This window comes from Oryctolagus cuniculus, chromosome 17, assembly GCF_051225735.1.
Source record: "Oryctolagus cuniculus isolate XC-2025 breed Fujian yellow rabbit chromosome 17, ASM5122573v1, whole genome shotgun sequence".
Lineage (NCBI taxonomy): Eukaryota > Metazoa > Chordata > Mammalia > Lagomorpha > Leporidae > Oryctolagus > Oryctolagus cuniculus.
The window spans coordinates 51,021,500-51,047,809 of NC_142883.1; the positions used below are offsets into that span (position 1 = coordinate 51,021,500).

Here is a 26,310-nt window from a genome sequence, read left to right on the forward strand (position 1 = left end):
AGCTAGTTCACTTTCCAAATGCCCCCAACTGCCAGGGGAAGGGCCAGACTGAAGCCAAGAGCCTTGGACTCAATTCAGTCTCCCACATGGGTAGCAGGGACCCAAGTACTTCAGCTATCATCTGTTGTCTCAGAGTGTACATTAGCAGGAAGCTAGGCAGGCACTCCAACATGGATGTGGATGTCCCAAGTGCCATCTCAACCATTGTACCAAATGCCTGCCCCTCTTCTCTTCTTTTTAAAGACTTATTTACTTGGAAGGCTGAGTAACGGAGACAGCAAGACAGAGAAAACTTCCATCTGTTGCAAATGTGGAGACTATGTCAGGGGCCAGGAACTCCATAAAGGTCTCCCAAGAGGGATGGCAGGAACCCAAGTACCTTCAGCCACCATCCACTGCCTCCCAGGTACCTTAGCAGGAAGCAGGCTAGAAAGCTTCGAATAGCTGGGACTTGAACCGGCACTCAGGTATAGAATGTGGTGGTCCCAAGTGGTGGTTAACCTATTGCACCCCAACATTCTCTGCCTTTTCACCATCTGGTATGGCCATTCTAGTAAGAGGGAAAGTGGTACCTCAGCGGGTTTTGTTTCACATTTCCCTGATAAGTGATACCACATATTTTTTCATATACTTTTTGGCCATCTGTATGTCTTCTTTGAGAAATACACAATGCAGGTCTTTTGCTCATTATTTTCTTCTTGCTATTGAGTTGTTTGGGTTCCTCATACATATTGGATATTAACCCCTTCAGCAAATGTACAGTTTCCCAATTTTTCTCCCATTCCACAGGTTGTCTCTTCACTTGTTTCTTTTGCTGTGCAAAAGCTTTTTCATTTGAAGCCAGCGCCGTGGCTCACTAGGCTAATCCTCCACCTTGCGGCGCCGGCACACCGGGTTCTAGTCCCGGTCGGGGCGCCGGATTCTGTCCCGGTTGCCCCTCTTCCAGGCCAGCTCTCTGCTATGGCCAGGGAGTGCAGTGGAGGATGGCCCAGGTGCTTGGGCCCTGCACCCCATGGGAGACCAGGAAAAGCACCTGGATCCTGGCTCCTGCCATCGGATCAGCGCGGTGCACCGGCTGCAGCGGCGGCCATTGGAGGGTGATCCAACGGCAAAGGAAGACCTTTCTCTCTCTGTCTCTCTCTCACTGTCCACTCTGCCTGTCAAAAAAAAAAAAAAAAGCTTTTTCATTTGATGTAACCTTATTTGTTCATTTTTGCCTTTGTTGACTGTGCTTTTGAGGTCACATCCAAAATCATTCCCCAGATCAATAGAGTGCTTCCCCTATGTTTTATCCTAGTAATTGCACAGTTTGGGGGTCTTATGTTTAAGACTTTAATTTTTTTGTGTGCAGTAAAAGGATCTAATTTCATTCTTCTGCTGTATACATACTACTTTTCCCAACACTATTGAAGACACTGTCCTTTCACTATCATGTGTTCTTCACCCTTGTTGAAAGTCATTTGGCTGTAAATGTGATTTCTCTCTGGGCTCTCTATTCTGTTCCATTAAGTCTGCGTGTCTGTTTTTATGCCAATATCATATTATTCTGCCTAGTATAGCTTCATAGTACACTTTGAAATCATAGTATGATGTCTCCAGCTTTGTTCTTTTTGCTAATGACTATTGTAGCTATTTGAGAATTTTTGTGATTCCATTCAAATTTTTAAACTTTTTTTTGTTTCTACTTCTGAGAACGTCACTGGTATTCTGATAGGGATTGCATTGATTCTACATATTGCTCTGAGTAGTATGAACTTTTCACAGGTATTAATTCTTCAAATCCATAAGCATCTTTCCATTCATTTGTGTCTTCAATATATTTCACTAATGTTTTACAGTTTTCAGTGCTGAGATCTCCCTGGTTACTAGCATTTTTTTTTTTTTTTTGAAAGGCAGAGTTACAGAGAGGATAGACTTGGAGAGAGATCTTTTCATCCACTGATTCAGTCTCCAAAGGCCACAACAGCCAGGGCTGGACCAGGCAGAAGACAGGAACCTAGAGCTTCTTCTGGGTCTCCCACGTGGGTGCAGGTGCCCAAGCACAGCCCCAGTTAAATTTATTCTTAAATTGTGTTTATGACAGGTGCTGTGGCACATCAGGTTAAACCTCAGCTTGGGATGTCTACATCCAGTATCAGAGTCCTGGTCTGAGTCTCAGCTCTTCTCTTTCTGATCCAGCTCCCTGCAAATGTGCCTGGGAAACAGCAGGTAATGGCTCAAGTGCTTGGGTCCCTGCCACCCAAAACGGAGACCCAGATGAATTCCTGGCTTCTGAGTTTGGTTTGGCCCAATCCTGACTGCTCCAGCCATTTGGGAAGTGAATTACCACTGGAAGATATCTCTCTTTCTCTCTCTCTGCCTTTCAAATGAATAAATCTTTTAATTTATTTGATAGGCAGAGTTAGACAGTGAGAGAGAGAAAGGTCTTCCTTCCATTGGTTCACTCCCCAAATGGCAGCTGTGGCCAGAGCTGCGCCGATCCGAAGCCAGGAGCCAGGTGCTTCTCCTGGTCTCCCATGTGGGTACAGGGGCCCAGGCACTTGGGCCATCCTCCACTGCCTTCCCAGGCCACAACAGAGAGCTGGACTGGAAGAGGAGCAACCGAGACAGAACCCGGTGCCCATATGGGATGCCGGCACCGCAGATGGAGGATTAACCAAGTGAGCCATGCGCTGGCCCCGATGAATAAATCTTTTTAAAAAATAAAATCAGAAAAAATTGTAGCCATTATATTTTCTTTTTCAGATGATTGTGAGTGTATAGAGATGCTACTGTTTTTGTATGTTCATTTACTTCTTTCTCTTGCTTCATTGCTGTGGCTAGGACTTCCAGTACTATGTTGTATAGAAGTGGTAGAAGTAGGAATCCTTGTTTCCTCTAGAGCTTAGAAGAAAAACCTAACTTCTCTCTATTCAATATGTTAGCTGTGGCCTTGATTGTGTTGAATTAAGTTCCTTCTATAATTTGTTGAGAGTCTTTATCATAGTAAATTCTTGTCAAATACTTTTTCTAGATCTACTGAAATCTCCATATGATTTTTGTTCCTCACTCTGTTTATGTAATGTATATTTATTGATTTGCACGTGTTGCAGCATCCTTGCATCCCTGGAATGAAATTCCACTTGATGATGGTGAATGATCTTTTGAATCTGTTGAATTTGATTTACTAATATTTTGTTGACAATGTCATCTTTTAAAAAAAATTATTTGAAAGAGTTCCAGAGAGAGGGAGGGAGGGACACAGAGAGGTCTTCCATCCATTGGTTCATTCCCCAAATGGCCACAACAGCCAGGACTCGGCCAAGCCAAAGCCAGGTGCCAGGTCTCACATGTGAAAGTGGCCTAAACACTTGGCCATCTTCTGCTGCTGTTCCCAGGCCATTAGCAGGCATCTGAATTCGGAGTGGAGTAGCCTGGACATAAGCTGGTGCCCATGTAGGATGCTGGTGCTGCAGGCGGCAGCTTCACCCACTATTCCACAATGCCTTTATCTTTATTCAGTAGGGATATTGGCCTGTATTTTGTTGTTGTTGTTGCATCCTTGTCTGGTTTTGATACCAAGATAATGTTGGTTTCATAGAATGAATTTTAGAAGTATTCCCTCCTCTTCAATTTTTGGCAAGAGTTTACGAAGAATTGGCATTAGTTCTTTAAAACCTTGTTAGAATTCACAGGGAAGACACCAGGTACTGGGCTTTGTTTTTTAATGATAGACTTCTTATTGATTCATTACTACCACTCATTAGTCCGTTCAAATATTGTACTTCTTCATTATTCAATCTTAGCAATTTGCATTTGCCCAGGAACTTGTCATTTCTTCTCCACCTGTCAAAAATTCTACACAACTCTTATGGCTCTATTCAAACGCTACCTTTTCCAACATAACCTGGGACCCAGCAGTGTGCAGCAGAGGCAGAAGGCTATGGTAAGAAACATTCTGAGTGATAGAAGACGTCTCTGCCGTGTGATATCAAAACATCTGCAAACTGTGAAGAACCACCGCACTACCGTACGCTGTCACCTTTCAGATATCGACTGCTCATATTTACCCTAAGGCAAGCACTGTACCGGGAATCCCAGTATCAGTGGTGCATATCCCTGTTCACCTCTAAACTTGAAGGCTCCATAAGGAAAGGAGCACTTCACCTTGCTATAATATCGCCAACACAATGCCCATTATCAATAAGCATAAGCAATAAATATTCGTGTAAAGAATGAAAGTATGGCCGGCGCCGCGGCTCAATAGGCTAATCTTCCCCCTAGCAGTGCCGGCATACCGGGTTCTAGTCCCGGTCGGGGCGCTGGATTCTGTCCCAGTTGCCCCTCTTCCAGGCCAGCTCTCTGCTGTGGCCCGGAAGTGCAGTGGAGGATGGCCCAAGTACTTGGGCCCTGCACCCCATGGGAGACCAGGAGAAGCACCTGGCTCCTGCCTTCGGATCAGTGCGGTGCGCCGGCCGTAGCGCACTGGCCGCGGTGGCCATTGGAGGGCGAACCAACGGCAAAGGAAGACCTTTCTCTCTCTCTCTCTCTCTCACTGTCCACTCTGCCTGTCAAAAAAAAAAAAAAAAAAAAAAAAAAGAATGAAAGTACTGAAGTAAAAGAAATTACTGCCGATTACCTCATTAACTATTTCCAGGCTGTACCCACTCTGTCATTCTTTTCAAGCAGCATTTTCTAGAAAGGCTCATTCCACACAAAAGGAAACACTAGTCAGAAGAGAAGCCCGAGTCCCACTCCACTAATAAGTTCTAGTCCTGGCTCAGCTACAATGTTCAATCACTTCTACCCCTTTAGTCCTTAAGTTCCTAATTTGTGAAATACAGATAACTCGTCTCTAGAATTCCTTTCAGTTATCTGGTTTCTATCTACTACATTCTGTGCATTAAATACCCCTACAGAACATCAGGCAAAGCCAAAAGTCATTAAATTTGTAGTATCAGTTCTGTCACACCAGGAACTGAAACTATGAAGATGAAAATGTCCTGGGCCAGCACTGTGGTTCAGTGGGCTAAGCCACCACTTGCATCCTATATAAGCACCGATTCGAGTCCTGGCTGCTCCACTTCCAATCCAGTTCCCTGCTAGTGAATCTGGGAAAGCAGGAAAATGAATCTTGATGTGAATGGGATGGGAGAGGGGGTGGGAGATGGGATGGTTGCAGGTGAGAGGGAGGTTATGGGGGGAGAAAGCCGTTATAATCCAAAAGTTGTACTTTGGACATTTATATTTATTAAATAAAAGTAAAAAAAAGAAAAAAGATGGCTCAAGTACTTGGGCCCCTGTCATCCACATGGGAGACTGGGATGGGAGTTTCTGGCCTAGACCTGGCTGCTACAGCCACTGGGAACTAGCAGATGAAGACATCTCTCTCTCTCTCTCTTTCAGTCTCTCACTAACTCTGCCTTTCAAATAAATAAATCTTTACCCTCCGAAAATGTTCTGGTTTCTGTCCAAGAGTTCACACCTTAGAAGGGGAACACAGCCCTCCTGGAGGGTAAGAGAGCCCCACAGGGGTATGTAGAGGAGACAAGAGTCAATTTTGCCTGGGAAGAGGCAGAGACCTCTAAGGAAAAGACTATAGTATGGATAAGCTTTCAATTGGGACTTGGTAAGTGGAAAAAATTTGGTAAGTAGCTACATAGAGAAAAGTTTAGAAACAGTTTCATTTTGGTGAATGTAGTTGGACACACAGGATTAGCAGCTCTTAATTTACAAATTGATGAGCAAAAGAACCCAATAGGGGAAAAACAGGCAATAGATTTTAACAGACAATTCATAAAATAAAGGTGGTCAACAAACAAAATGATGCTATACTTAACAACCTAACCACCCATGATCAAGTTAAGTGTAATCAGAACACCAGCATGTCATCTACACTTAAAACCCTTCAGTGGCTTCCCAACAGCTCAAAGGATCTAGAGCATTCAGGCCAACCCACACCTCTCCTGTCCAGGCACTCAGGCTGTTTCTGCAGTTCTGTAATATCCGTCTGCTTCCTCCTAAGAAGTGGACTCCTGCTCACCCACGCTATCTCAGCTCCAGGGTTACCTCCTCAGAAACCTCTCCTAAATGGGACAAGCTTCTCAATTAAGACATCATACCACTGTGTACCACCAGGTTGCTCAGGCCAGAAACCTGTGGGTAATGTCTGCCCTCTCTCTTCCTCCTGCAACTCACATCCAAACCATCAGCAAACCCTGTCTTACCTGCAGAGTCCACCGTGGGCCAAGTCCCCTCATCTCTTTAGTGAATTCATGCCTTCCTCACCTCCCTATTACCCTAATCCCAATCCTGCAGCCCAGCTAGATCACATCACTCCTTAGTTCAAAATCTTTGCAATGGTTCTCCATGGCAGAAGCCAGTCTTCACAATGCCTGGAGGGCTCTCCCAGATCTTCCCGCCCACCATGGCCTTCCCTCCCCTCACCCTCGGAACATTATTCCAGCCACACCGACCTCCATGCCATCCCTCAAACATACCATACACACACCCTTAAGCCATTTGCGAAAAATGATCCCTCTTGTCTGGAACACTATTTTCCAGATCCTCACAGCTAACTCCCCTATCTCCTGCAAGTCTTTGCAAAGATCTTATTTAAAATCAGCCCTACTCCTTTCCTTTACCCTGCTCCACTTTTTCTTTTTTCATAGCACTTATCACCTGATAATCCATGTCATCTGATTATTTTTGTTGTTGTTCAGTATCTGCTTCTCCCACACCAGGGCAGGGTTATTATCTGTGTTACCCACTGATAGATCCCAAGTACCCCAGAATTGTGCCTGGCAAGCAGTACACACTTTTATGAGTTGAATAAATGGTTTTCTACTTGTCTGTGGGATTATCTAATTAATGACTGAATCTGGATCTGGTTTTGTTCATCCTTAAATTTCTTCGAGTCTAACACAGGACTTACCATAGAATAGGCACACTGTTGGTTGAACAGTACATTTTTAAAAAATTCATCAGAAGACAAACTTAAAACTGACAGCATTTGGAGCTTGTAAGATTGTGGGGGAAATCCACCCCCTCCCATAGTTGGCAGGCATACAAACTGACACCTTTTTTTGAGAGTAAGCCAGGAACAGCTATTAAAATTTAAATCACAGGGCCAGCACCATGGCATAGTGGGTAAAGCCACCACCTTCAGTGCCAGCATCCCATATGGGCGCCGGTTTGAGTCCCAGCTGCTCCATTTCCTATCCAGCTCTCTGCTATGGCTTGGGAAAGCAGCAGTGGACAGCCCAAATCCTTGGGCCCCTGCACCCACGTGTAAGACCCGGAAAAAGTTCTTGGCTCCTAGCTTTAGGTTGGCACAGCTCCAGCCATTGCGGCCATCTGGGGAGTGAACCAACAGATGAAGACCTACCTCTCTCTCTCTCTGCCTCTGCCTTTCAAATAAATAAATCTTTTTAAAAATTTAAATCACTCAGCACTAAATCAGCAATCTTACAGAAAAATGTCTGAAAAATACATACAAGGACATCCATTACAACACTGCTTATAAAATAATGACAAAACTGAAAGCAATCTACTTGTCCATCAAAAGAGAGGCAAATATGAAACTGTCTTTACTAAGAATGAGGCAGAGGGCTGCTGTTGTGTTGTACCCAGTTCGTTTGTTGCCTGCCACGCTGGCATCCCATATGGGTATGGGTTCCAGGGTTGGCTGTTCTACTTTCCAACCAGCTCCTTGCTGGTGCACCTAGGATGGTGGAAGATGTCCCCTGTAGTTGAGCCACTGCTATCCCTATGGGAGACCCAATGGAGTTCCAGACTCCCAGCTTCAGCCTGGCCTGGCCTCACCTGTTGTAGCCATTTGGGAAGTGAACCAGCAGGTACAAGCCCACACTCACACAAACTCTCTCTCCTTTCTCCTCCTCTGTGTAGCTCTGCCTTTCAAATAATATTTAAAAAAAAAAAAAAAAAAAAGAAAAAGAAAAAGAGGCAGACTTCTAACACTGAGCTGGAAAGTAGCCCATGATCTGGTGAACAAGACAGAGGGCTCTGGCTTCACATGACCTGGCTCTGAATCCTGCTGCCCCCACTTGCTCACTGTGTAACTCTAAGCATGATTCTTTGACTTTTTCTGTGTTTGAGTTTCCTCATCAATACAATCAGAGCGGAAGTATTACAACAGTACTCAACCTCAATGATATGACAATGTCCTGAGAGAATCCCTGCACGACTTACAGCATACGACATGGCCACATAACTATTCACAAGACTATAATGATGATAGCTAACATGTACTGAGAAAGTCAAGGAGTGGGTTTGGCATGTAAAGTGCATCTGTTTCAGGAATAAAATGTATCTCACTTGTTTAGCTACAGAAAAAAGGACAGGGAGCCGGCGCCATGGCTCATTTGGTTAATCCTCCGCCTGCGGCAACGCCATCCCATATGGGCGCCGGGTTCTAGTCCCGATTGCTCCTCTTCCAGTCCAGCTCTCTGCTGTGGCCCGGGAAGGCAGTGGAGGATGGCCCAAGTGCTTGGGCCCTGCACCCCATGGGAGACCAGGAGAAGCACCTGGCTCCTGGCTTCAGATCAGCGCAGTGCGCCGGCTACAGCGGCCATTGCGGGGTGAACCAACAGAAGGAAGACCTTTCTCTCTGTCTCACTGTCTACTCTGTCAAAAAAAAAAAAAAAAAAAAAAAGGAAAAAAAGGACAGAAAACTTAACAGTTGCTATCTCTGGCAGATAGGGGAAGACAGAATTCTACTTCTAAATATACTTATTTTTAATGGAGGGATTATAGAAAGCACTATTTTTTAATAAAGTCAGAACAGATGTGTCTAAGACACAGTTCAACTTAGATTAAAATAAATATTAACATTTGAAAATGTTGGGGCCAGCACTGTGGCACTGTGGGTTAAGTCACAGCCTGTGGCACTGGCATCCCTTATGGGCATCAGCTCAAGTCCCAGATGCTCTACTTCCGATCCAGCTCCCTGCTAGTGAGTCTGGGAAGGCAGCAGCAGATGATCCAAGTGCTTGGGCCCCTGCACCCACATGGAGACCCAGAGGGAGTTCCAGGCTTCTGGCTTCGGCCTAGCTGAACTCTGGCCATTGCAACCATTTGGGGAGCGGATGGAAGATCTGTTTCTCCTAACTCTCTAACTCTGCCTTTCAAGTAAATAAATAAATCAATCTTTAAAAAAATTTTTGAAAATGTTAAGCCTTGCATTCTCAGGTAAAAATAATTGAATTTTTACTAGCTATTAAAATAAGGTTGAAACTAATAAGCTAAGAATGCAGCATCAAAGAAAAACTTGTTCAAGAAAATAAAAAAGAAATTACATCTTAGCCTGTCAATTTATACAAGAATCTACCGTTTTCCTAATCTACCACATCTCCATGAAAAGCAAAGCAAGATGTGGGGGGCGGGGGGCAATGTTATAAAAGACAAGCGCTTCTAAAGAGGATACAAGCAATAAAAGGCAAAGACAGGCAGTTATATTTTATTGTCAATTTGGTGCTAAAAAATTCTGGAATTTTTTTTTAACCAGTAGGGTTAGGAAATTAAAGTATGCTTAAAGCTAAACTAGTCTAGATGCGTTCAACTAAAGAGACCCGATCGCTCTCCTTTTGTAAGCAGTGTCTGTCCATTTACTCCATAAATTTAAGGTAACTGCAAACTACAAAAACAAAATCTCATCCTAGAGTCACAAGATTTGAAAAATAGGAAATAAACCTGCACTAAGAATAGCAGCAGTGCCCCATCTCCAGAAGCTCCTTTTTCCTAGCCTCCTGCAAGTGCTTAGTCACTTCTGCCTGTGTACAAGGAAGACCATTCCACGTCTCGAAAGAGGCAGGAATTCCGATTCCAGGTGTCAGGTCACCTGAGCCACCCCTCACTTTTGTTTCCACGCAGCTCACCGGACGGCAGCGGCCGCCTGGGCACACCGACCAGCCCAGATCAGACCCAGAAGCCGCTGGGCGCTCTCTCTATTCTGCCTCTGTCTGCTGTTAACAAAGAGGGCTTGTGAAGAGCAAAGCTTGCTTCCCTGACACCAAATGCAAAAGGTGAGGATTAAAATGCAGCCCGGAAACATGCCAGTTTTCCTCTCTTGGACAGCCCACCAGAAACGACTCGCTGCTCTTCTACAAGCAAGTTCTCAGACCTCTCCAAGTGTACCCCCACTGGCTGTCTCCCCGTAGGCAACTAGCAAAATCCAAGGGAGGCGAGTAGGCTGTCCAGCGCTTTCCAGAGAGCCTTAAAATATGATAACATTGTTTCAAGCTCCCCAGTGAAGTTTTCATGAAAGGCCATTTCAAGAGCGACCCCGCAAAGGCAAGTCGTAAGAACCTTCTGTGTCAAGCTCTGCATATCCCGACATTCAATCACACTTAAAGATGCTGGGCACACGCGCTGCCATTGAACAGGCCTGAAAGGACTTTCCCAACTAGATACAGCTGGATCCTGCCGAAGACCAAACACCAATGCAGTTCCGGACGGATGGGGTGAACCTCGGAAGCAGAGGTTGGTCCACTCCAGAAGGTCATGGAGGGTTCTGACAACCAACCTGGACCATGCGGGAGGGGGAATCTTCGCTTCCAGGAGCACAAATGCCACCCAAGACACATTCCCTCGACCCTGGCATTCGCAAAACACGGTTCTCCTCACTGCTGAAACCCTCACAATACTCAACTATCATTTCACATGCCATACGTGCCGTTGCCATTCGCACAGATAAAAAAGGCACGAAATAACCTCTCATGGGCGACAACACGGAGGCTCAGAGAGGTTAAAACATGCGCCCCGCGTCTGCGAGTGAAGGATCCGAGTCCCTGGCCTCAGCACTCACCACTAAGCCACACCGCCTCTCAACTACTAAACATAGTTACCGACCCGAATTAGTTTTTCAGTTGCAAAGCTGAATGCAAAAGGGTTCTACACAGTGCGCCGGGGCGACGGTGGGCGGGGAGAGGGCACAACACCGCTACCTAAGCGAACAGTCTTTTTTCTTTAGCCAACATAGCACATGTTCCTCATTTCTCTCCTCCCCACGGGCAGAACACACGTGCCGGACCCACCGCTCCCCCAGCAGCCAGCTCCCCACGCTCCCCAGCTTCTGCCAGGTCCCCCGCAGCCTCCCTCCGCCCTCCCGCAAGCGCGGCCCCGCGCGCCTCCCGCCCCCTCCCCAGCCACAGCCTCCCCAGGCCCCTGCGCCCAAGCCCGCGCACGCACGCCTCCGCCCGGCCGGGTCACCCCCGGAGCCTGCGCGCGCCCTTCCCGCCGCCCGCCCGCCCGCCCCGAGGTCCCCCCGCGACGGCGACGCCGGCGCCAGGCAGGCCGCGCCCGCCGCGCCTGCCATGGTGGGCGCCTCACCGTCAGGCTGGGGCGCCGGGCCCGGCTGCGCCATGGCCAGGCAACCGGCCTCGGGGAGCGGGGATGGGCGGGGAAGCGGCGTCCCGGGCTCCTGCGGGCTCAGCTGGCGGAGGAGGCGTCGACCGAGCCGCCGCCGCCGCCGCCCAGGGAGGAACCGCTAAGGCTGGAGCTGCCGGCGCCGCCACAGCCCCGGGCAGAGACGGACCCGAGCGCCGACCTCCGCCTCCTCATCCTGACAGCGGGAAATAAGCAGTGCGCAGGCGCGGGGGGATGGGGCGGCACGTGACGTGAGCCTGAGGGGAGGGGAGGGGCGGGGCGGGGCTTCGCGAAGGCGGAGGGGAGCGCGGCGCGGGGCAGGCCTGGGGGTGGGGAGGGCCTGGTCTCTTGGAGGGGCGCTCCCAGGCCGGCACCCCTGCACGGAAGCAAGATGAGTCGTTAAAATAAAGTAAGGGACCGGAGAAGAGGCTGGGTAATGAAGTGTGCGTAGCTTCTGTCTGTCCCGATTGTGTGACCTTGGGAGAGTCACTCAACCCTGTTGGGACCTTCACTGCCGTGATGGCTAAGAAAAGCTCAGATGAGGAAATAAAGCGTGAAAGGCTGTTTCCGACAGAAGAGGGCCTAAACCCCAGGTGCTCTGGTGCACGGGCTGATGCGCTTTCCTTTAAACAAGTCTGCCTTTTACGAGAGATGCTGGGGTTACAGCCACAGCCCCTGTGCTCATAACGGCGGAGGAGAAACGGTGCACACCAGGGAGGGCGAGAGCCGGCGTGAGGAGTGCACAGGGTCTGGCACCGGTGCCCCTTCTTCAGGTCCAAGTTCTAGGTACCCGTGACCCCGGAATTCCCTCCTCTGACAGCTGAACTGCTGGCCTGTTGTCCAGGTGCATCCCCTGTGGGACAGAGCCGAGGCACCCCTAAAAAGTGGCCAGAGGGCAGCTGTGTTTGGGGAGGTGGCACGGGTACTTGCTGTGTCCACAGATCTCTAAGGGTGCAGGGCCAAGGCCTGTGCTCCCCTCACCAGCTCATTCATGTACACACAGTCCCAGGAGTCCAGGTAGTCCAAGTTCAACCCTGGTCTTGCAGATCCTGAAAGTGCAAGTCTGTCACAGCAGAAGACACAGGCTGGGAAGAGCAGTGGTTACTTGGAGGTGTATAATTTTAAATAAGTAGATAGGTGGAATCTATTTTGTTGTTGTTTTAAAGATTTATTTATTTATTTGAAAGGCAGAGTTGGGGAGATGTGGGGGGTAGAGGGAAAGGGGTCTTCCCTCCGTTGATTCACTCCTCAGATGGTCGCAATGGCCGGAGCTGCACCAGTATGAAGCTAGAAGCCAGGAGCTTCTTTCGGGTCTCCTATGTGGGTGCAGGGGCCCAGGGACTTGGGCCATCTTCCACTGCTTTCCCAGGCCACAGCAGAGAGCTGGATCGGAAATGGAGCAGTCAGGATTCGGACCAGCACCCCCATGGGATGCCGGCACTGCAGGCGGCAGATTTACCCACTATGGCACAGCACCGGCCCCTAGTCCTGCTAACATTAAAGAGGGCCTGTATCCTCAGTTGAGGTTTGTGAGCAGTTAATATCCCCCAGAAGGCTGCTGTGCCTTTGAGAGAGCAAGCAGGACTCCACACACAGGCACACCCAACCTCCCTTAAGTAACTCCTGGGTGAGCAAATCCGGGTTCAGCAGGGAAACCTTTGGCCAGGCCAGGGCAGCCCATTGCTGCCTCTGTCTTGTGCTGACTAACATGAGGCAGGGGCCATAAAGATAGCATATGCTGATGTCCTCCACAGACGGGGCTCAAGCCGATGAGTCAGTGGTACATTTATTGCCACTGATAATGGGGTTTGAAACCAGGCCCTCAAGATCAAGGTCACTCCATATGGTCAGGCACTTGGTTTGGACGCCTAAGGCTCCTCATGCCATAGAGGCAGCTGAAAAAGCAGTTTTGAAATCAGATGGGAACTCGGAGAGTTGTGCACATTTTCCTGTTTACAGGTAAATCCTAAGACACAGCAAGTCCACCTCTAGGTATACAGTCTAGAGAAAACTAGTGTGTGCCCAAAGGCCTTTACTGATTGTCAAACAAATGTGATTCTTCTGTTCCGAAGGAAATTCAGAGATAAGATACAAACCCATGAAATAATTTCTTATCAATTACATTACATGTGTGCCCCAGGGGACACATACAGGATACTTACAGTGACATAGTTCATGGCGCAGTAAGTAAATGACCCAAACGTTCGTCAACAATACAACGATAGATTTTTACAGTTTTTAATGAAATATTCACATGTTGGAGTACTCTACAGAAATGAAAATGAACAGACTACACCCAAATATGCAAAGCAAATGGATCTCCCAGACACAAGTTTGAGGGAAATAAAAATTTATAGAAGCAGGCATTTTGCATAGCAGTTAAGACGCCAGTTGGGACACCTGCATCCCATTTCCAGCTGCCTGGGTTCAAGTCCCAGCCCTGCTCCTGATTCCAGTAACCTGGGAAGCAACAGGCGATGGCTCAACTCAAGTGTGTGAGACACCTGAACTGAGATCCCAGCTCCTAGCTGCTGCAGGTGTTTGGGAAGTGAAGCAGCAGATGGGAAATTCTCTCTCTCTCTCTCTGCCTTTCAAAATCAAATTTTTAAAAATTTACATAATAAAACAAGTCCAGTTATATAAAATCCCCAAGCAGGCAGCACGAAATAGCACGCGCTCACAGTTGGGCAACTGAAGAAGAGAAGCAGCATCACGGAAGGGGGAGGGGAGGACGTGCCACTGAAAATGGATCTGAAGGTCTCCTTCTATAGGGCCAGCAATGGGCTGTTCCTTAAGCTGGGTCCATTTAAAGTAACCGGTACACCTGGTGTAGGTGAGAAGAGAAAGACTTGGGGATATCTGCCAATTACCACGTTAAAATGAGCCAATGTGATGGAAGTGTTGCAAAGCACCCACATGGGGCGCTGTTCACAGTCTCACGCTGCAGGCTACCAGAGGTGGTGTCTCTCCTGCTCTTTGCCCTGGCCAGGTCACATCAGTGGTGATGGCTGTGTTTGTTCTGGGCTCCGTTATTAGCAAAGGGACACTGGTCAGCTGCAGTGGACAGAGCCCCAGGGAATGACGAATCTGAAAATTATTCTGTGCAACACATGTGGAGATAACAATAGGAGTTATACTTGGGTGGGGAGAGGGGGCAATGAGCTGCACCTTGAAGAGGGTCCTCAGATCTGTGGAAGATGGTGGGTACAAAAGTCCCAAGATGGCAGCAAGATAGACTTCAACTCACCCTACAGAACTTTCCCTCAGAGCTGACCAGAAAGCAGAGAGGCTGCCTTTTATGGGGTGAGCTCTCTGTCGCCACAGGAGTGCAAGTACAGCTGGCCGGCAGTTGGTCAAAGGTACTGGAGAAGGAACTCCTGCTACGGGTGGGGTATTCAACAGGATTGTCTTGATCATTCTTTTCAGCTCCGAGATTCCATAATGCTAACGACAATAAGAAGTTTGCTGCATTTTTTTCAGATTTACAAGGTATTTGTCATAAATGCCATTTCATTTTACACCTCACAACAACTCAAAGGATGGATGATAGGCACAGAATAGATAAATCAAAATTTCCTGAGTGCATTCCATTTCAAGAACTCTATCTGGAGCAGGTGTTTGGCCTAGCAGTTAAGATGCCCCTACCTGATGCCAGCGCTGTGGCATAGCAGGTAAAGCCTCTGCCTGTGACGCCAGCATCCCACATGGGCGCCAGTTCGTGTCTCAGATGTTCCACTTCAGATCCAGCTCCCTGCTAATGGCCTAGGAAAAGCAGCCAAAGATGGCCCAAGTGTTTGGGCCCCTGCTATCCATGTGGGATATCCAAGTGAAACTCCTGGCTTCAGCCTGGCCCAGACCTGGCTGTTGCAGACACCTGGGGAGTGAACCAGCAGATGGAAGATCTTTTTCTCTCTGTCTCTCCCCCTTTCTCTGTAACTCTGAATTTCAGAATAAATAAATAAATCTTGAAAAAAAAATTGCCCATATCTCAAATTGGAGTGCCTGAGGTAGAGTCTCCGCTCAGTTCCCTGTTCCAGCTTCCTCCTGATGCACACCCTGGGAGGCTCAAGAACCTGGGCCCCTGCCCATGGGAGACTGGGACTGAGTTCCCAGCTCCAAGTCTCAGACTGGCCTAGTTTCAGCCATTTGGGCATTTGGGAAATAAACTAGTGGGTGGGAGCACTCTTTCTCTCTAAATTAATTCAATCATTGTTAAAAAATTAAATCTTGTCCTGTAGTTTCCATTTCGTACTACCACGGCTTTCAGGCCAGGTGTCCCACCCAGCTCAGGGGGCAGCTGGCTGTACTCACTAAAGTGTCCCTCGCCCTCTGAGACCCAGATTCTCCAGGGTGGGAAGGGACCAGGGACTGAAGCCAGGACACCAGCCCCTAGCTTTCTTTTTCTTTTCTTTTCTTTTCTTTTCTTTTCTTTTCTTAGATTTATTTTATTTATTTGAAAGACAGAGTTATAGAGAGGTAGAGACAGAAAGAGAGGTCTTCCATCCACTGGTTCACTCCCCAGATGGCTGCAATGATGATCCGAAGCCAGGAGCCAGGAGCTTCCTCCAGGTCTCCCATGTGGGTGCAGGGGCCCAAGGACTCGGGCCATCTGCTACTGCTTTCCCAGGCCATAGCAGAGAGCTGGATGGGAAGAGGAGCAGCTGGGACTAGAACCGGCGCCCATATGGGATGCCAGGGCATTAACCCGCTGTGACAACTTTAGTGCAGATTATGGAGAAAGGATTATAACCAGAGACTCCCCCAGCCAGGGACCTGTTCTGCTTCCAGGCACACGGATACTCTAGAGAAGCCTTAAGCTGGATCCTGACTTCCCAGGAAAAGCACACCAGGAGTAGACACCCATCATGTCCTCAGCCGAAGTGATCCTCCCACCTGGTACTTCTGTTCTCCCTTAGTCTGACCGGAAGCAGCTGCCTTCCCCTCCTGGGACCGAGAGAAGGAAGATGGCACTGGTGATCGTGGCTCCAGTCTGTCCTCCCCCTCACTCCCAGGTCAGGAGCGCTTGAGAGAGTGCCCAAACAGAAGGCCAGCTTCGCCCTCATGCTCTTCCAAGATGCCGAAAATCAGAAGCCGTGGAAATTCTGGCACAGGTGAGCTGTCGATGCAAACTGCATTTCTGATCCTCTTTGAGCCCTTGCTTATGTGTCTCTAAAGTAGGAATCTTAAGAGCCAGCCTTGCCGGCGCCGCGGCTCACTAGGCTAATCCTCCACCTTGCGGCGCCGGCACACCGGGTTCTAGTCCCGGTCGGGGCGCCGGATTCTGTCCCGGTTGCCCCTCTTCCAGGCCAGCTCTCTGCTGTGGCCAGGGAGTGCAGTGGAGGATGGCCCAGGTGCTTGGGCCCTGCACCCCATGGGAGACCAGGAGAAGCACCTGGCTCCTGCCTTCGGATCAGTGCGGTGCGCTGGCCGCAGCGCACCAGCCGCAGCGGCCATTGGAGGGTGAACCAACGGCAAAAGGAAGACCTTTCTCTGTCTCTCTCTCTCACTGTCCACTCTGCCTGTAAAAAAAAAAAAAAAAAGCCAGCCTTTTGGCTCATCAAGAGGTCCAACGCTAACCCTTTACATATGGCGGTTGCTCTGTAAATGTTGGCTTCTCCCTCTCATTCTTTCCTTCCTTTTTCTTCTAGATAAGTAGTTTCCATCATGAGAAAATCGGGATTCTGCATCACAGAAGCCGGGCTAGGCAGGTGTTCCTAGGGATCCAGGGTAAAAGTGGCCAATATTTGCAAAAAGCCTAACGGAACTCTTCCATTTACCTTTGATAAAGTCTCAAGGCTAAAATGTCGAGTTTCTTTGCTTTGGACAGAAATTATACTATGTTGCTTATCTTGTGCTGATTAAAAGTTCTTATTCTAGGGGTAGGCATTTGCCTAGTGGTTAAGCAGCGTGTTGGAACACCTGTATCCCATATCAGAGTGCCTGGGTTCGAGTCCTGGCTCTGCTTCCAATTCAAGCCTCCTGCTAAGGCACACCCCGGAGGCAGCCGGTAATGGCTCAAGTACTCGGGTCTCTGCTACCTACATGGAAGACCTGGATGGAGGTGCCAGCTCCTGGTTTCAGCTTGGCTTGTCCTGCCCATGGCAGACACCTTGGGGGGGGGGGGTGAACCAGTCTGTCAATCTGTCTCTTTCTGGCTGTATCTTTCTCCATCATCTCTCTACCTCTCAGAAACATAGGTTATTAATCCGAATCTGCATTAACTCTTGATTAGTAGTATAAATAAATACATGAGGAAACTTCAAAAAATTGTGAAGAAATAGAATCAAAAGATGACAATTTTAAATGTAGACTTTACTTCCCAACATAAGCTCCGTCAAGTTCAAGTCACTGGTAAGTGACCACGTCAGCCACTCAGTCCATCCCTAAAAGCGGAGGGTCCTGGGAATTTCAGCACATCCATGCAGGTTTTTTTTTTTTGGGGGGGGGGGAGTTTGCAAGTAGAGTTACAGACAGTGAGAGAGAGAGACAGAGAGAAAGGTCTTCCTTCCGTTGGTTCACCCCCCAAATGGCCACTGTGGCTGGAGCTACGCTGATCCAAAGTCAGGAGCCAGGTGCCTCCTCCTGGTCTCCCATGCGGGTGCAGGGGCCCAAGCACTTGGGCCATCCTCCACTGCCTTCCCGGGCCACAGCAGAGAGCTGGACTGAAAGAGGAGCAACCGGGACTACAACCCGGCGCCCATATGGGATGCCGGCACCGCAGGCAGAGGATTAACCAAGTGAGCCACGGTCTCGGCCTCCCATGCAGTTCTTTTCTCATTATTGACTGAAGGAAAATGGGATCCTTTAAGTGCCTTTTAAGTATTTGGAAACAAAAGGAAGACAGAAGGAGCCAAATCAGGACTGAAAGGTGGATGCCTAATGATTTACCCCTGAACATTCTGGAAATTCCCCTTGCTTGATGAAAGAAGCATTGTTGTCGTGGAGAAAGACTCTTTGGTGAAGATATCCCAGGCATTCTTCTACTAAAGCCCTGGCTAACTTGATAAAACACTCTCACTAAAAGCAAATGTTGTTCTTCTTTAGCCATCCAGAAAATCGACATTTAAAATGTCGTGATGGGGGCTGGTGCTGTGGCACAGGGGATCAAGCTGCAGCCTGCAATGCTGGCATCCCCTAGGTGTACTGCTCCACTTCTGGTCCAGCTCCCTGCTAATGCACCTGGAAAGGCAGCAGAAGATGGCCCGAGTACTTGGGCTTCTGCCACCCACATGGGAGACCAGGATGGAGTTCTAGGTTCCTGGCTTTGCTCTGGCTCAGCCCTGGCTATTGCAGCTATTTGGGAAGTGAGCCAGCAGATGGAAGATCTCTCTTCCTCTCTGTGTCTTCCACTGTCTTTGTAACTCAATCTTTCAAATTAATAAATAAATCTTTTTTTTTTTTTTTTTGACAGGCAGAGTGGATAGTGAGAGAGAGAGAGAGACAGAGAGAAAGGTCTTCCTTTTGCCATTGGTTCACCCTCCAATGGCTGCCACGGCTGGTGCGTTGCGGCTGGTGCACCGCGCCGATCTGAAGGCAGGAGCCAGGTGCTTCTCCTGGTCTCCCATGGGGTGAAGGGCCCAAGCACTTGGGCCATCCTCCACTGCCTTCCCGGGCCACAGCAGAGAGCTGGACTGGAAGAGGAGCAACCGGGACAGAATCTGGCACCCCGACCGGGACTAGAACCCGGTGTGCCAGCGCCGCAGGCGGAGGATTAGCCTATTGAGCCGTGGCGCCAGCCAATAAATCTTTTCAAGAAAATGCCTTGAGCATCCCAGAAAACTGTGCCATGACTTTTGCTTTGACTGAACTACTTTCAGCTCTTGGCAACCATTGTTTTGATTGTGCTTGCTCTTCAGGACCAGTCTGGTAAAGTCACGTTTCATGTCCTATTACAATTCCTGAAAAAAAAAAAAAAGCCTTCAGGACCCTGATCCCATTTTTTAAATTAATTAGTTTATTTGAAAGGCAGAGTTACAGAGAGGCAGGGAGGGCAGGGGGCAAGCGTCTTCCATCAGCTGGTTCACACCCTAAATGGCCACAACAACCAGAGCTGGACCGATCCAAAGCCAGGAGCCAGGAGCTTCTTCCAGGTCTCCCACATGGGTGCAGGGGCCCAAGCACTTGGACCATCTTCTACTGCTTTCCCAGGCCATAGCAGAGAGCTGGATCAGAAGTGGAGCAGCTGGGAATTGAACCAACACCCACATGGGATGTTGGCACTGCCTGTGGCGGCTTTACCTGCTATGTCACAGCACCAGCCCTGGTTCCATTTGGTCCCATTTGCTTAAACTTTCCATCAAAAGTTCTGCTCTTGGGTCGGCACTGTGGTGTAGTGGGTAAAGCTGCTGCCTGCAGTCCCAACATCCCATATGGGCAATGGTTCAAGACCCAGCTGCTCCACTTCCCATCCAGCTCTCCACTATGGCCTGGGAAAGCAGTAGAAGATGGCCCACGTGTTTGGGCCCTGTACCTGTATGGGAGACCCAGGGGAAGCTCCTGGCTCCTGGCTCCTGGCTTCAGATAGGCCCAGCTCTGGCCATTGGGGAGTAAACCAGCAGATGGAAACTCTCTCTCTCTCTCTGCCTCTTCCTCTGCCTCTCTGTGACTTTGCCTTTCAAGTAAATAAATTAAAAAAATTTTTAAAGAGAAAGTTCTGCCCTTGTCTGCAGCAGAGCTGGATGCACCAGTTTTGGCACCTATCAAGTAGAATGTCTGCTCCACTTTACTCTCTCAGTTAAAATCGTGTGAGCAGCTGACACATCTGTGGTGTTGGCTGTCGTTTCTGCTGTTCGTAAGTGGGCCTCTTCAGTCAGAGCATAAACAAGATTAATGCTGCCTCACAGATGGATAAGGGTGGTCTGCTGCTACCAGTGTTATCTTCAGCATCATCTCGTCCCTGCTTAGACAGGGTGTCCATTTGTAACCTGCGGATTTCTTTGGGAAACTGTCCCAACAAACTTTTCACAAAGCCTCATGGTTTCACCAGTATTCCACCCAAGTGTTATAATAAATTGGATGTTTGTTCTTGCTTCAGTTTTAGTAGAATTCACGTGGCTCTGACAGGCACTCTTTTCAAATGGGGACCTTGTCCTTAGTGCCTCAAACTACATACTGAACACACATTATAACAAAATGATATGAGTTGATTCTGGTGTGGAGGAATTTTGAATTCCGTGCATGTGTTTTCATGATACACACTTTCCCATGAACTTCTGAATACCCTTTGCATCAGTACTTTGGTGCCTTTTATAACCAAACAATGGTTCATGTTGTGAATACAGTGCCCATATGGTATGTCAGCATTGCAGGTGGTGGCTTTACCCACTACACCATAACACCAGCCCTTGCATATGAATCTCAAGACAACTTTGTTGGAGAACTTACCTGATACATTGAAAAACGTCAGGTTGAATATGTAGGTCATTTTGAGAAGTATCACAGACTAAACAATCTATATGACTATACTATGTCCTTCATGAACATGATATGTCTTTGCATTTATTTCTGTATTAAATTTCTCTAACAACATTATATATTTCTCGGAGTATAGACCTTGCAATTCTTTTGTTAAATTTATCCCTAAACATTTCAGGTTTGAGTCATTGTAAATAGAATTTATTTTTATTTTTAGACCTTTCGTTGGTAGTATATAGAAATACATCTTTGTGTATTAATCTTGTTTTATGTACCATTGTTGAGCTAATTTCTTAGATCTAAGCATTTTTAGTTGATTCTTAAGACTTTCCATAGAGGCCAGCACTGTGGCATAGTAAGCTAAGCCTCCACCTGTGGTGCTGGCATCCCATACAGGCACCAGTTTGAGTCTCAGATGCTCCACTTCCAATCCAGCTCCCTGCTAATGTGCCTGGGAAAGCAGTGGAGGATGGCCCAAGTGCTTGGGCCCATGCACCCATATGGGAGACTTGGAAGAAGTTCCCGCCTCCTGGCTTCAGATTGGCCTCGCTCAGGCCATTGCAGCCATTTGGGGAGTGAACCAGCAGATAGAAGACCTCTCTTTCTCTCTGTAATTCTATATCTCAAATAAGTAAATAAGTCTTATTTTAAAAAAAAGATATAAGCTATATATAAGATATATATTCTATACTTGATATATATATCAAATAAGATATAAGATAATTTCATCTGATAATTAAGATAGTTTATTTCTTCCTTTCCAACCTAGATGCCTTTTATTTCTTTATAAAAGATTGGGGCCGGCGCCGCGGCTCAATAGGCTAATCCTCTGCCTAGCGGCACTGGCACACCGGGTTCTAATCCCGGTCGGGGCGCTGGATTCTGTCCCGGTTGCCCCTCTTCCAGGCCAGCCCTCTGCTGTGGCCAGGGAGTGCAGTGGAGGATGGCCCAAGTGCTTGGGCCCTGCACCCCATGGGAGACCAGGAGAAGCACCTGGCTCCTGGCTTCGGATCAGTGCAATGCGCCGGCTGCAGCGTGCCAGCCGCAGCAGTCATTGGAGGGTGAACCAATGGCAAAAGGAAGACCTTTCTCTCTCTCTCTCTCTCTCACTGTCCACTCTGCCTGTCAAAAAAAAAAAATTAAATTAAATTAAATTAAAAATATTAAAAATTTCACTTATTTATTTGAAAGGCAGAGTTACAGAGATGCAGAGAGAGAGTAGGGGTCTTCCATCTGCTGGTTCACTCCCTAAATGACCGCATCGGCCAGAGCTGCACTGATCCAAAGCCAGGAGCCTGCAGCTTTTTCCACGTCTCCCACATGAGTGACAGGAACCCATCCCTTGAGCCATCACTGCTGACTCCCAGGGTCTGCATTAGCAGGAAGCTGGAGTCAGAGTGGAGCCAGGCTTCAATCTCAGGTACTCCAGTGTAGGATGTGGACTGGGGCCAGCGCTGTGGTTTAGCAGGTAAAGCCACTGCCTGCAATGCCAGCATCCCATATGGTCACCGGTTCTAGTCCCGGCTGATCCACTTCTGATCCAGCTCTCTGCTATGGCCGGGGAAAGCAGTGGCAAATGGTCCAAGACCTTGGGTCCCTGCATCCATGTGGGAGACCCAGAAGAAGCTCCAGGCTCCTGGCTTCAGATTGGCGCAACTCTGACCATTGTGGTTATTTGGAGAATGGACCAGTGGAAGGAGGATTCTCTCTCTCTCTCTCTTTCTCTCTCTGTTCCTCTCTTTGTCTCTTTGCCTTTCAAATAAAAATAAAATAAGCAAGTAAAGGTTAGCACTCTCATTATTCATGCATGGGAATGCTTTCCTTTATTCTTTCTTCATTTCACTTCTCAGACTGGACAGTCTATTTTTTGATGTTTTGTTTTTCTTTTATTATTATTATTATTTTCTTTTTTTGGATAATCTCAAATGTCCTACCTCCAAGCTTGTTGACTCTTTGTTCTGCCAGTTCAAACCTTCTGTTCAGGCTTTCTGGTGAATTTTTCTTTTTTTTTTAAAGATTTATTTATTTACTTTTTAAAAAAACAGAACAGATTTCATATACACTATTTTTTAATTTATTTATTTGACAGATAGAATTAGACAGTGAGAGAGACAGAGAGAAAGGTCTTCCTTTTCCGTTGGTTCACCCCCCCCCCCCAAATGGCCGCTATGGCCGGAGCTACGCCGATCCAAAGCCAGGTGCTTCTTCCTGGTCTCCCATGCGGGTGCAGATGGCCCAAGCACTTGGGCCATCCTCCCCTGCCTTCCTGGGCCACAGCAGAGAGCTGGACTGGAAGAGGAGCAACCGGGACTAGAACCCAGTGCCCATATGGGATGCTGGCGCCACAGGCAGAGGATTAACCAAGTGAGCCACGGTGCCAGCCCCTATTTATTTACTTGAAAGTCAGAGTTACACAGAGAGAGAAGGAGAGAGAGAGAGAGAGGTGTGGTGGAATGAGAAGGCCATGCCAAGGTGGCCACTGGCAAGAGAGCGTCAGTTACTCAGGAATGGCTTTGAAACCCAGCTGGCAATGGAGCCTGCCTGGTAACAGGCTGTGATTGGATGGCTTTGGAAACTGCCTGGCAACAGGCTGTGATTGGTTGGGGCATAGACTGCCCCTTGACCAGATTGGCTGGTCTTGGCTATATAAGATGTTGTACCAACTGAAATAAACGAGTCTGCGGGCTGCTCGCCTCAGGCCTGCTTTCACCCGACTCCCAGGGTCTGTGTGTTGGCTCCGCGCCTCTTGCCCCCACCACGCTGCTCCTCTCAGAAATGAATCCACTCTAACATTGTTGAGAAATCAACGGCAACAGAGAGGTCTTCCATCTGCCAGTTCACTACCCAATTGGCCGCAACGGCTGGAGCTGTGCCAATCTGAAGCCAGGAGCCAGAGTTTCTTCTAGGTCTTCCACATGGGGGCAGGGGCCCAAAGGCTTGGGCCATCTTCCACTGCTTTCCCAGGCCACAGCAGAGAGCTGGATCAGAAGTGAATCAGCCGGGTCTTGAACCAGCGCCCATATGGGATGCCGGCACTGCAGGCAGTGGCTTTACCCGCTATACCACAGTGCTGGCCCCTGGTGATTTTTTCACATTAGTGATTATACTTTTTGATTCCTAAATTTCTGTTTGGACCCTTTTTTATATATCAATTTCTCTCAAGACATATTTTCTCTTAGTTCTTTGGACATATTTATTATGATTGATTTAAATGTTTAATAAATTCAATGTCTGAGCTTCCTCAGGATAGCTTCTGTTGACTGTGGTTCCTTTTTTTTTCCCTTAGATTTATTTATTATTTGAGTTACACTGAGAGAGAGATCTTCTGTCCAATGTTCCACTCCCCTCATGGCCGCAACAGTAGGGCCTGGACCAGGCTTCTTCCCGGTCTCCCACATGGGTGGCAGGGGTCAAAGTATTTGGGCCATCTTCTGCTGTTTTACCAGGACATTAGCAGGAAGCTGGACTGGAAGTGATGCAGCCAAGGCTTGAATGGGCACCCATATGGGATGCCAGCATCGCAGGTGGCAGCTTTACCCACTATGCCACACACTGGCCCCTGCTTTTTCTATGTATAGACCAACTTCCACATTTGTCTTTCTCGTAATTTTTCTTGAAAACTGGACATTTTAATTAATATAACAAGGCAACTCTGGAAATCAGACTCCTCCAGCCCCTGCTTTTTTTGTTGTAGCAGCTGCTGGACTAATTCTGAAAAGTCTGTATTTTTTTGTTTGTTTTATAAGAGAAGCAGGGGGCTCCCATCCACTGGTTCACTCTCTAAATGCCCACAACAGCCAGGAGCTGGGAACCCAATCCAGGTCTCTGTGTGGGTGGCAGGGACCTGACCTACTGCCTCCCAGGGTGCATGAGCAGGAAGCTGGAATTGGGAGCAGACATGGGAGATACAATAGTCTTAACTGGCCTCTTAAATGCTATGCCAAGCCCCCATCCTCTCCCTCTTTCTCTCTCTCAGTAACTCTACCTTTCAAATAAAGAAATAAGGCTTTTTAAAAATTTCTTTGTTTGAAAGGCATATTTGTACAGAGAAAAGAGGCAGAGACAAAGTGAAATTGTCTATCCTCTGTTTCACTCCCCAAATGGTTGGAACAGCTAGGGCTGGGCCAGGCTGAATCAAGTAGGTTCTTCCAGGTCTCCCTCTTGGATGCAGTGGCCCAAAGACCTGGACTATCTTCCACTGCTTTTCAGGCACGTTAGCAGGAAGCTGGATTGGAAGTGGAGCAGCTGGGACTCAAGTCATGACTCACATGGGATGCCGGCATTGCAGGTGGCAGCTTAACCTGCTATGCCACAAAACAGGCCCTAAATAAATCTTAAAAAAAAAAAAAAAAAAAAAAAAGGATGACCCCAAATCTTGTAAATTGCAACTCTCCCTCCTCAGGTTGCCTGGTAGCCCATCTGAGTATATACTTTGACTTTGAATAAATTTTTGATCTCCTGCTTATCCCCATCTATGTCTCCTCCTTGAATTCGCTCCTACATGGAGACAAAAGACTTGAACCAAGGTCTCCTCCACAACAGATCCAGTTACTTTCTTTGAATAAATCCTACTCTAATTTTTTCCAGGCCTATGGTTAATTTCCAGAGTTCTGAAAAAGTTGATTTGGAAAAATTTTGCCAGTGTTTGTGGTGTTGTTATGAAGAGGAGTACAATTCCAGGGATCCCTGCTCTACCATGGTAGAAGTGTTTCTAGGCCGGCGCTGCGGCTCACTAGGCTAATCCTCTGCCTAGCGGCGCCGGCACACCGGGTTCTAGTCCCAGTCGGTGTGCCGGATTCTGTCCTGGTTGCCCCTCTTCCAGGCCAGCTCTCTGCTGTGGCCAGGGAGTGCAGTGGAGGATGGCCCAAGTACTTGGGCCCTGCACCCCATGGGAGACCAGGAGAAGTACCTGGCTCCTGCCATCGGATCAGCGGTGGCCATTGGAGGGTGAACCAACAGCAAAGGAAGACCTTTCTCTCTGTCTCTCTCTCTCTCTCACTGTCCACTCTGCCTGTCAAAAAAAAAAAAAAAAGTGTTTCTACCTATATTTCTTCATTTAAAAAATTAAAATGAATGAATTAATTAATTAATAAAAAAGGGGGTGGGCATTTGGCCTGGTGGATAAGAGGCTGCTTGGTATAGCCACATCTCACATCAAAGTGCCTGCTTTGGGTCCTGGCTCCCCTCCCAGTTCTAGTTTCCTGCTGGTATGCACGCTGGGAGGCAGTGGTAATGATGCCATTATCTGGGTCCCTGCCACCCATGTGGGAGACCCGCACTGAATTCCCTGCTCCTGTTTTGTTGTTGTTGTTGTTGTTTGGAGGTATATTACTTATTTGTTTGGAAGGCACAGTGATAGGTTTTCAATCAGCTGGTTCACTGCCCAAACGGCCACAAGAGCTGGGGCTCATCCAGGTCAAACAAGGAGCCCAGAACTCCATGCTGGGCTCCCGCGTGGGTGGCAGGGCCCCAGGTATTTAGGCCATCATCCTACTGCTTTCCCAGGCACATTAGCAGGGAGCTGGATCAGAA

General features: G+C 48.0%; 1 protein-coding gene across 3 annotated transcripts in view; it reads right to left on the bottom strand.

The window, feature by feature from the left end:
* Positions 1-11,613, bottom strand: part of RABEP1 (rabaptin, RAB GTPase binding effector protein 1) — a 102,658-nt gene extending 91,045 nt beyond the window's left edge. Inside the window, exon 1 of one of the 3 annotated variants that reach the window (XM_051825323.3) lies at positions 11,329-11,613. In XM_051825323.3, coding sequence (XP_051681283.2) covers positions 11,329-11,362 — 34 coding nt within the window. In that variant the 5' untranslated portion in view covers positions 11,363-11,613. The remainder of the gene's footprint in view (positions 1-11,328) is intronic. The other 2 variants (XM_051825324.3, XM_051825322.3) reach the window with 2 other exon arrangements.
* Between the last annotated feature and the right edge of the window lie 14,697 nt (positions 11,614-26,310).